This window comes from Ictalurus punctatus, chromosome 16 (assembly GCF_001660625.3).
Source record: "Ictalurus punctatus breed USDA103 chromosome 16, Coco_2.0, whole genome shotgun sequence".
In the NCBI taxonomy this organism is placed as follows: Eukaryota; Metazoa; Chordata; class Actinopteri; order Siluriformes; family Ictaluridae; genus Ictalurus; species Ictalurus punctatus.
The window spans coordinates 17972052-17984051 of record NC_030431.2 but is presented as its reverse complement, the minus strand read 5'-3'; the positions used below and the strand labels follow the sequence as shown (position 1 = coordinate 17984051).

Sequence of the window (12000 nt, the reverse complement as noted above, 5' to 3'; positions counted from 1 at the left end):
TCAATCTTGTCCCAAGCCATCACTGCTATCAAATGATTCTCAATGTTTAAAATGTATCAATAATGAACTGAAGGAGAAAATAGTGATAGGATTAGAGACAAACCGATAGTTTATAGATGTACTAGATCTGCTAAACCTCAAGAGTAAAAACTGGACCATATAAATAAAGTGAACTCAAATTGGATGAGTTGACAGTCTATTGATCAAATACTAAACTATATGCTAATAGTTTTGGTTTAATGTTCCGTAGTAGTCGATAGGCTGATTGGTTGAGTCGCCTGACGTTGTGGATAATCTATAGATGGTTTGTGGACTGTTTACAGAGTGTCTATATTAGACGATCCCAATAACTCTGCCACATTATAGCAATTATTGCAAAGGTATTTGTTTAAAAAAAAATGCTATTTAACCTAATAAGCAAGGTTAGATGGATGCACACCAAAAACTCCATGATGCTAACTTTCAGCATGATTGATTGGAGCTGTAAATTGCAGAGTTGTGCCATATGCACAAAGGTCCTTCCTGCAGTGTTTTTGCCCCAGCAGGAGGTAAACCAATGTTCTGGCTGCACTGCTCTCTCAGGAGACTAAGGTCAGAAAGGGGACGTGTGGAGTTCGGTCACTCCTTTTATTGAGAAATGATGCATGTGGCACCGAGGATTCGGCTTGCCTTTCCAACGTCTTTCACGATGTCACATCGGTAGTAAGAAACCACACAAAACATGGCATTTGAAAAATGATTTAATAATAAATAAGGTGGGAAATGACACAGTTTATTTCATTCTAAATATGAGATTATCAGTCATGAAAAGTTATGGCTGATCATTTAAAGCAGTTGTACTTTTTTCCTTAACATAGTAAACACCAAACAATGATGGACGGCACAATTTTTTTTTTTCTTTCCAGAGAACATATTCTCACACACATTGTTCATCAATTAAAAAAAAAGGTACTGCAATAGCATGGATTCAAACCAAACCGAAGCAGCTGTGTACTAGGTGAGCCCAGCGGTGCTTTGCCCTACCACAGGAATCCCTAGATCAGGTTTTCCACCCTCCCCATCCCACAACGAAGTCCACATCACTTCTATACAGTATAGACAGAGTTGAGCCCGCAGAGGACAGATGAAGCCCCGGAAGGCTTGCTGTTTGGTTGTGGCAGACATTCTTATTATTATTACAGTGCACACCTTGTTCTGGGATCATCACTTCTCAACACAAAATGGAAAGAACACTCCTAATCCAAGCCTTCTAGATCGAAAAAGATATTGCCCATTGCACATTTTCATGCTTCACCCTCATTTAAGTGCATTTGTCTCATCAAATGTAACATGTCATCATTGGTGACGAGATGACGGATTGCCACTCCATGGTGTATCTCTATTCAGGTATATAACGATTACACACACTCGCATGAGACCCAAAGTGGAGAGAGTCATCCCGTTTTCCATCCTGTTCATTTGCGCAAATAAAATGAAGCAAGTAAGCCCATCTTCTCATCCGATCTCAAACACAATGCTCAATGAGACGCCACTTATGCCGCTCCTCATATAATGTGGAGCATTTCATAGCTAAGAATGATTTAAAAATAAATGTTTAATGATTGTGCTTTTGAAACCAAAGACAAAAAAAAAATAGAACATACATTAACAATAACAACATCAAATAACAAAATGACAACAGTGCATTGTAAAAAAAAAAAAAAAAAAAAAAAAAAACTCTAATGGCAGCACTTCTTTCAATGATTTGGTAAATTTACAATCGCAACCCTCATACCCCGAGTTTTCATTATGAGAAAATACGTTTGGAGAGCAGTTAGAGGGAAGACCATACTGAAGTACTGTATCACAGTATGAGTGAAGAGACCTCTCATTGTACTCATTGACGATGGTCCACCACTCCCACTCGCAGCTTCTATTACACTCACACCAGCAGATTATAAAGATGATGCTCCGGTGTGGGAACATCACTCCTTTTCACAAACTTACACCAGTCAATGGGGCTTTAAAGCAGAAAGAATCACCTACTTAAAAAGAAACTTGAGAGTGTTCAGTTTTCCCCTCTTGCTCACACTGAAAAGATTAAATATTGCATCGAAGCAGATTGAAAAAAAAAACAAACAAACAAAAACATTAACCATTGGTCATTTTTTGCCTATAAGGACAGAACAGATCATTTACATAATTGTGAATGGACTGTAGATGGTCTGAATCATGTATGGTGCACAGTTCGAAGACGGTTCTCCACTAGGAGATCCTTTTATTCTCATCCTGACTGGATCCTCAACTCTCCAGCAGCTGTGGATAAAATAAAGCAGGACAAGGGTGTCAATTCATTACAAAAAAGATATTGAGATAAAATATCCATTTTCTTTACTGCTTATCCTACACAGAGTCACGGGGAGCCTGGAGCCTAATCCAGGGGACTCAAGGCACACCGATCACAGGGCACAATCGCAAACACACTACAGACAATTTGGAAATGCCAATCCACCTATAGAACGTCTTTAGCCTGGAGTACCCGGAGAAAGCATGGTGAGAAAATGCAAACTCCATGCACACAGGGCAGAGGCAGGAATCGAACCCCCGACCCAAGAGGTGCGAGGAAAACGTGCTAACCACTAAGGCACCGTGCCCCGGCTCTGGAAACACCAAATACAATTCGACTCCGTAAACAAACAGTAAATAACCCCTTTAGTGGTACTGGACTCCTCTCCAATCCAACAGCATAATGAACCACAGTAATTTACGCTAATTTGAATTTGATGTAAATCCTTTTCTAATTATCTAATTTATGGCGGAAATGTTGCCAAAGCCAAGTAGAAAATTTCAGACGGTGATCTGGGAATTTCATTTGTTGATTAGAGATGGTGTTAAGACTAATTATTGCTGTACTACGACATGTTTGGGAAATCAAGTTCGGGATTATTAAACCCAGAAATACAGTCCGCCTACAAGGTGCCCTTGAGCCTTTTCTCAAAATCAATATCAAATAGTCGAGGTGGGGCACTATTTGTACTTTTATTTGCCTATTCAGGCAATAGCACTTAGAATTATGGGTGAAACAGAATGAAAAAATCATGATCTGATTAAGACACAAGCCAATAATACAGCTTTCAGTGTGATTACAAGTTAATTAGAACTTCACTTTTTTTCCCCCAAAACGATGACAAACTGTGGCATTAAAAAAAAAAAAATCCACTGCCACTATTTTCTCCCTAGTTTGATCACCTATCAATTCCCACCCATACGACAGCTCTCTACTATCATACATCAGTTACCAGCCAGGGAGGCTTCCTCCGAGACACATGAGGACAGTCCAAAGCATCTTTCCAAACTGCTGCACAGGATACATCACAGGGCAGCATAACACACTCAGAAGATCACGCTTTTTGCCCCCTTTCACATACATGAGCTCAGGGATGATTAGATAGTTCCGCTGTGATTGACAGGGGAGAGTGTATGCCATCCCTTCGACACAGAGAGCCAATGCTCTCTTGGTACTGGAAAAAGTAGGGAAACTGATTCATACATTTTAATAAATGAATAAATAAAAGACAAAAAAGCACATTTTTTAAAATAAATATCATACACCATAATTCTAGTTGCAGGATTCCAATATAGCATAACGCTAATGCTATAACCATTTCAGTCTTCCATCCATCCATTTTCTGTACCACTTATCCTACACAGGGTCGTGGGGGACACCCTGGATGGCGTGCCAACCCATCACAGGGCATAATCACACACACACACCCATTCACACACTACAAACCATTTGGAAATGCCAATCAGCATGTCTTTGGACTGGGGGAGGAAACCAGAGTACCTGGAGAAAACCCCCAAAGCACAGGGAGAACATACAAACTCTGGGCATGCAGGGCAGAGGCAAGAATTGAACTCTCAACCCTGGAGGTGCGAGGCAAACATGCTAACCACTAGGCTACCATGCCTCACTATAGCCAAGATGTCCTTATGTTATATAATCATACTGGTTTACTGTCACGCCATATTTTATAATTAACATGTTTAAGGGTGAGGCAATCTTCAGTATCGTACCTCTAACTCTTCTTCCTGGTGGGATAAGACCCCCAAACTTGGGAGTCCTGTATCACTGGGGTTTTTACGGCCTCCTGATCCTACCTCCCCTCGCCGGCGGCCCCCAGAGCCCCGGGACGAAATCGAACTGGAGGAGCTGGGAGCATCTCTCTGACCCTGTGCTGTGGGGAACGATGGCCTGTTGTACGGTGGAATGTCCTCTGCAACTGCACAAACAGAGAGAACAGGGACCAGTGAGGACATGAGCCAGTAAAAGGCACTGAAGCCCTAATCTCACAATGTAATCCAAGTTATAGCATGCCATATTTACCTGCATGTTGGCGTGTTTTGCCAGCACCTTTTCCTCCAGGTGTGTTCCGGTGTTTATCGTGCTCCCCTCGTCGCTCAGCTGAGGCCTCTCTTGTCCGGTAGCCCCCTGCACTTCCCCGCCTGTCTCTGGACTCTCCACATCCCATCCTGGGCAGCGTTGCACCCCTCTCCTCATATCCACACCTGGAACCATGATTGGTGGTCTTCATTCCAACTGAGGAGGGGCTCAGGGGCATTGATGGGTCTGGTTAAGGAACAGAAAAAGTGACGCCATGTCTTTTTCATATTGACTCTATGGTACTTGATATATTGGCACTCATGACACATTTGAGTATTATACCATCTGTAAATTCATCTGGTTGTTGTTGATGTTGCTGCTGCTGCGGCTGCTGCTGTTGGCTCTGGTGACCAGCCACATGCTGCTTGTGCCTTTTGTGTGGTTTCCTCTGCATCACTGCAGTGCTCATGTTGCTGTCTGTGGACACTGGGCTACTGGGACGGTGGCCAATGTGGTATCTTTGACCTTCAAGGGAGAGAAAAACATGTCAGTCTATTCCTGCAGGTTTAAAGAGCCCAAGCCAAGCCAGGCCAATTTTTACTTCATTGACATTGTTTACACCTGGTCTGGTGTCTTGATTACTCAAATTATGCACCATAGGTGCATTTGAAACAGATTTAAACCTGGTTTTTTGAATCTCTTCAGGAGGTCTGATTAGTTCAATGTTAAATAGATCAGTCACTACATGCAACACTTGACCACAAAAACTCCTCCCAATACATTACATCATAACACAAGGCCACAAAACCAGAGCGATGGACTTCTGAAGTGGTACTGCTTTTCTCAAGTGGCTCCCTCTCCTTCCTATAACAGCTCATAAACTTTTGTGTATGTAATTAAATGGGGCATGATGTATTCGAAAACTGGCCAGCCAGTGCAGCACAGTGCACTAAATTTATCTGTGGAATGTAGTGGCATGTGGTCATTGCTGTATTGAACAGTCTAAACAGACATTGTCTTTGAAATACTGACTAGCAAAGTTGTTTAGGGGAATTAAAAATGGCATGCCAGGACACGATTTTTGATGCAGCAGTTGGTTGTCAAATGCTACTTTGAATATCACACATGAATATCAATCTGGCCAATCAGAAGGCAGAGTTAATGTATGCGTATAAAATTGTATCAGGATGTAAAATAAAAAAAACAACACTTTAGAGCAACTATCGAGCCGGAACAGTTTTCATTTTGCACCATATTTTGTGATGCTACTTTGTCCTATACATAATTAGGCAAGTATTTTTGTCCCTGCTTTGCTACCCCATGCCTAAACACCTAGACGTGGAACTGAAAAGGCAAGCAATAGTCATATGTCAAGTATTACTTCAAATCCGGCTCTCATTCCTGTGACTCACCACCTCTTCCAATGTCTTCAGGCCCTGCCCCTGGATAATGGGCCACTCGTAGGCCAGCATACTCAGCTGCCGTGGCAACAGCCTGGGCAAAATCAGCATCAGTGAAAAAAGAGCCATCGGAGGAGCTGATGGCACTGGAGCGGCCCGATGAGCCGTTGTCCTCTTCAGATGCCGAGCCCCAGCCGTTGATCATTGACCCAGTGACGGAGCTCTCCAGGTCCCCCGTGCTCGAGGCTGGAGTCTGCTCCAGGCCCCTGTGCAGATGCAGCCGGCGTGGGAGATGGACCTGCTGCTGCTGGATCTGCTGCTGAGGCTGGTAGTGGGATCCTGGGTTTTGCTGGTACTGCCTCTGGCCTGACTCACCATCTGTGTAATCACACTCGTCATCATCGCCATCAGTATAGGCGTAGGTGTGCGAGGGCGAGAGGGCCTGGTTTGGTGGAGGGGGGCTTGTTATGTGTCGTCTGAGAAGAGGAACAAGTTTCATCAGCACTCATTCTATGGTTTAATATGATACACTAGATGTCTTTAGCCACCCCTACTCATTAAGGTAGGCAGTAGGAGACTGGAAGTATAACAGACGATTGGGGTGTTCAGTGGTTTGTATTATGGCAATAGAGGTGTGAAAATTTGGAGCTTGGGTGGTTTTTACACATGGGCGGGAAATGGGTGGACAAATATGAATCTTGCCAGGCAAAGAAAACCCACATTCATTAACATAACAGTGTATTGGATGCACTGAGTTGTATGTTCGTTTATTCATATTCCGTAAATGATTTATTCTGGTGAGGGTTGCTGCAGTTTAATTTACAAATGTGTTTATATTTTGCAAACAGAAGCAAGTTCATTAAAAATTTCATAGGCAGGTACAAATGAAAATAATTACTTGAGGAGTGGGATTTAAAAAAATAAAAAATAAATAAAAAAACAGCCCCGTGAACGCCTCCACATGACACCACTCTAGAATACCTTCTTTCCAATATGACTTTTCATCAAATTTATGCAGCACTACAGCTGCTCTGTTCAATTATAAATAACATTGTGAAGTGTTTTTGTAATTCTGGAGTGATGAATCATGCTTCACTGTCTGGCAGTCTGGCAGATGAGTCTGGATTTGGCAGAAATCTGGACAATGTGACTTGGCTTAAAGTGTAACACCCATTGTAAAGTGTGATGGATGAGAAATAATAGTCTGGGATTTTATTTATTTATTTTTACAGCTCCTGCTCGGCCCCTCGGTTCTGTGATGTCAACACATAATGCTACAGTATACAAAGACGTTGTGGCCAATTTTACACTTCCTACTTTGGGGCAGCAATTTGGAGAAGGGCAAAGCAGTGTCCTTATACAAATGATCCGCATAGTGCCGGATGGAAGGATTTGATTGGCCCGCAAAAAGCTGTGACCACAAGCATTAAATGAACTTTTAGGAGGAATTCGATTACAGTTTGCAAACCAGATCTAATCGCCAGTTGATGGCGTCTGTATGCTTGCATGTTTCAGAAAATCTGCTTTCTGGAAACTACATCTTGTTTAAAAGTAATCCATTGTTTTTCAATCTGTAGCATACAAGTAATTACAGTGCTGCTTGAAAGTTTGTGAACCCTTTAGAATTGTATATATTTCTGCATAAATATGACCTAAAACAGCAGATATTCACACAAGTCTTAAAAGTAGATAAAGAGAACCTGGTTAAAAAAAATAGACGAAAATATTATACTTGGCAATTTATGTACTGAGGAAAATGTTCCAATGTTACATATCTGTGAGTGGCAAAAGTATGTGAACCTTTGCTTTCAGTATCTGGTGTGATCCCCTTGTGCATCAATAAATGCAAGTAAAAGTTTGCGGTAACTATTGATCAGTCCTGCACATTGGCTTGGAGGAATTTTAGCCCATTCCCCATTACAGAACCGCTTTAACTCTGGGATGTTGGTGGGTTTCCTCACATTAACAGCTTGCTTCAGGTCCTTCCACAACATTTTTATTGGAACTTTTAATTGTTTACAAACATTCAAGCACCACAGTACCTTTGGAAAAAAAGTACCTTATAAAAGGAAAACCTTTCTTTCTCCATACTAATGATACAAAAAAAAAGAATGAATTATTCATTAAATCATTAATTATTAATGAATTATTCAGTCAAATGTATTTGTATTTTGCCAGTGTATTCAAGTGCCTTGTCATGGATGGAAGCAGAATTTCTTTTTTTTTTTTTTTTTTTTACAGTGTTGCTCCAGGGTTCTCTCATACCGTCTAAGCATTTTTTAAGATATACAGTACTGTGCAAAAGTTTTAGGCACCCTATTTTCTTAGTACAAACTTTGTTATAGATTTTTTTTGTTTTATCACATCTACATTTTCGAGTCAGTACAAAAACGTTTTAGATTCCTAAACATTAGTTTTCTAGCACAAAATTAAATGTTACAGAAAAATGTTTGTATGTCAGTAAAGAAAGCAGCATATTATGTAAGGGACCACTTTTCAGACAAAAAAACACAATGAAGGCTGCTGGGTTTTGCTGCAAAAATAAGAAGCACGTGCGACAATCAAAGTCTCCAGAAGAACCGTGACTGGTTCTGCAACATGCTCAATAAAACTTACAGCTCATTTCGACTAGGTAGACACTAGGTTGAAAAAAATGCTGGAATGTTCCTTTACAGTTTGTGATTCGTGTACAGCAGGCAGACTGCATATGATCAGGTGTTATTAGTGCAGTACCTGCGATCTTCCTGGTTGTTGTGTAGCTCTCCCTGAGGGGAGGGAGTAAGTGTGACTGTGGACTGGTGGCTGTAGGATATTCCTACAGGTGAGGAGGCTGCCCCTCTAACAGGTGGAGTGGGGCACCTAACCAAATTCTCCTGCTCTTCCTCTTCTTCTGTCTCCCCTTGGTGCAGGTACATGCGGCTCTGAAGCTTCTGTGGGTCTGGATCAAAACTGCAGGAAAGCCAACACCAATGCATGATCACTTGCCTTTAGAATATAGGAATTGCTTAACTGTGTGTGTGCATGTGTGTATACCTTTTATCCATGGGCTGTAGGTAGTCTTCAGAGCTGCGGCTGGTAGGGGGGTTGATAGGAGGTGGGGGCAGCGGCTCCGCCCAGTTCACTCCACCCTGTTTAGACAGTTTAGGGGTGCGAGTTCCTTTTTTATGATTTTGACTCCCTGAGGAGGGAAAAAAAAAGATCTTCAAACACATACCTAAGTTTACACTTTCCCCCCTGTGCATGGTTAAATCATTTTTCATTTTTAATATCAGAAGCATTGCAGAAATTAAATCCTCAGTAATTAAGGCTTAGCGTAAAAGTCGTTGCCTTCTTATTACTCTCCCCTTGAGGCTGATGGTCTTGAACTTTATTTATTCTCCAGCAAAATAACTGAGTTACCATCATACAAAGAGCTCTTAATATGCAAAATGCTGTGAACACCCCCTCCCCCCAACTTCCCATCCATGGCTAAACAGTTATGCATATTTATCACATTTGCCCTTTTTTTCAGTCTTACCCAATACTGAATGTGTAGTTTTTTTCTTTTACATTTTACCTTCTGTGAAACTACAGTACAGTAATTGCTTTACCATAGAAGGACATAAATAATAACCTTTAATACAAACAAGAACGCTGTGTATTTGTTTTTCCCTGTAGATGGTTGAACAGTGATTCATTATTAATATAAGAAGCATTCAATGGAATTAAAGCGTTTATATCCAATGATAAAAGTATTCCAAGTTCATTTCTTTTTAAGCACCATTTAAACTACAGTATGATAATTGCGTTAGCAAATAATATACATAAGAACCCAAGCAAATTCCTACTATTCACAGTAGGTTTTTTTATTTTAATGTCAACCATGACCGTCCACATGGTTGCTGTGATTGTGTGTGCGCTTGCATCATACCCGAAGTGCTGTTGCTGGCTCTGTCGGAGCTGTGGTAGGACCCTGCAGAGCTGTGCTCATTTGCCTGGTTATAGGGAATGGTGGCAGGCAGACAAACTTCACCACCTCTGTAATGATCTGAGGATGCAGGAGCAATAGATTTCAACAAATATACTTGAAAAATAAACAAAACGGGACTACAAGAGTATAGCTTATGATGTATTGTTTTAAACACTCACCCTTGTTCAGCCTATTTTGCTCCATAACATTAAACTGTAACTGTGATGGTAGTTCCGGGGGTTTTGGTTGCTGGGGCTTCCAGCGCTTGTCACCAGGCCCTGCACCACTGTTCTTGCTCATGATGTTTGATTGGATGAGCTGGGTGGTTGCATAAGGTGTGGGCTCATATGGTGTAGGCGGGCTGCCTCCGGGTCCCATGTAGCACATGCTGGGGTTGTTGAAGGTCTTCATCTCATTAAGTTTGTTAGAAAGGTCTACATCACTGTACACAGCTGAGTCGGAGCCTATCAGCACTCCTTGCTTATTGTCCAGTTGGCTGTTGTAGTTAGCAATGCAATCAGCTGAAGAAAAAAAGAAGAAAGAAAATAAATGAAGCCCATTGTATGGATAGTATGATTGTTGATACTGTACTTAAATGTGGCTGTTTTTTAAAACAAAACAATATGTAAGGAATAATAGATGACAGGGTGTGCTGCTATAGCAAAATAATCAATGACGGGGTACGGCTTGACATGATACGGAAAATATGAAGTTGATTATTTTTCCTATAACACCAGGCCACGAAGTGTTTTCCCACAGCAATTTGCAAAATCAGCATTTTTTATTACTAAAAGAACAACATAGCATACTTAAAAGAAAAAAGAAAAAAAAACATATATATCTGTGTGTGCGTGTATATATGTGCGTGTGTGTGTATATATATATATATATATATATATATATATATATTTACAGTTACATTTATGTCTGCAAAACAAGTTGGTTCCTGTTATCACTAACATTACAGCAGCTATAAACAGTTCACCTGCCTCTCTTTTTCTCTCTTTTGAAGGTCATAATAAAAAAAAGCAGCTGTCATGTAACTGTGAAACTGCAAAGTCCTTTTCAAAGCCCTGAAGACTTTCCTGTGTTTGAAAAGTTATCCCTTTCTCTCTGACACTAGAGACTCCTTTCAAAACTGCTAAAAAAATGTCTCCACACAGAAAGCTTCCTGTCAACAGTTTCTTATCTTTTAATGTGGAGCATCCACCATCGTTCCTGTGTAAGTAGTTATTATTTAAAAAAAAAATTATTGGACGTATTAAAGCAAGCATATTAATACAGTGCAAACACCTTCTGATGAATCAGAATCGAGAATTCAACCGCTCCATGGTATAATGCATGTTAATACAGTGCGACAAAATTCAATATCTTATTTAGAGCATCACTGTTTTTCACGTCCTTGAATGCGAGGGATGAATGGACTAATTAACAAGCTTTAGTTTGTCAATGTGGAGCATGTATATGCAGGAAAATGGAAGTTGTTCTGCTGTTTGGTTCATTGCTTGCTTTTTAGTTTTTTGTTTATAGACACTTTTTCCTTCACTATCTTTATCTGTGAAATAATGAGTGACAATTTCGATTCTGTGAGAATCACACCATAGTGTCTTATTGGGAAATAGTTACAGGTGTTGGTTGGTTCTGTGATTATTTCGTCTTTTAACACTCTATAGTCTTCCCTGTTCATATGTAAACTGACTAAACATTCACATCTACTATACATTACAGACGTTCCCATACTTCCATATTATGCATGACATCTAGAATCTCACTATATCTTATTTTAGACTTTTCGACTTTGCAATCTTTTATCATTTGCAATCTTACTCTGGACTTATTTGTAATCTTAAAGTTCAATGACCATAGTGCGTCTTAGTACTCTAGTCTGTCTCCAGTATATCTATATTTAGCATCACAACCTTCACTGGCTCATGTAAGTCCTACTGTTGAGCAGGAGAGCACGTATCAATGAAACACTATCTTGATACAATTACTTGATGTTATCTCCAGCAGCAGAGGAGGAAGACTGTCATAGTAAAACTTTTATGATTCCAAGTGAGCACAGATGGGTAGGATAAAGCAGGCCAAAATCAAGGACAAGTTTTTTTTTTTCCCTCCCACAAAGTACACAACCATGGATCGATTTTGGTTTCCTACCTGAGTGGACCAATAGATCTGAGTAGCTAAAACAAACAAGTGGAGCCCTCATAAAATGAAGCCTGCTTTATTGCAGGAAGCCAATTAGACTGATGTTGGCTTTGTGTCCTCCTCAGCATCTTTCTATGGCA

The 12000-nt window shown here is 40.6% G+C and overlaps 1 protein-coding gene across 2 annotated transcripts in view; it reads right to left on the bottom strand.

Annotated features, from left to right (window-relative positions):
- Positions 1–722: 722 nt before the first annotated feature.
- Positions 723–12000, bottom strand: part of LOC108277159 (roundabout homolog 1) — a 193256-nt gene continuing 181978 nt past the window's right edge. For both annotated transcript variants that reach the window (XM_047160800.2, XM_053686650.1), the window contains 9 exons: positions 9892–10233; positions 9674–9790; positions 8797–8941; positions 8497–8712; positions 5776–6239; positions 4706–4888; positions 4367–4609; positions 4057–4262; positions 723–2295 (listed from right to left, as the gene is read on the bottom strand). In XM_047160800.2, coding sequence (XP_047016756.1) covers positions 2281–2295; positions 4057–4262; positions 4367–4609; positions 4706–4888; positions 5776–6239; positions 8497–8712; positions 8797–8941; positions 9674–9790; positions 9892–10233 — 1931 coding nt within the window. In that variant the 3' untranslated portion in view covers positions 723–2280. The remainder of the gene's footprint in view (positions 2296–4056; positions 4263–4366; positions 4610–4705; positions 4889–5775; positions 6240–8496; positions 8713–8796; positions 8942–9673; positions 9791–9891; positions 10234–12000) is intronic.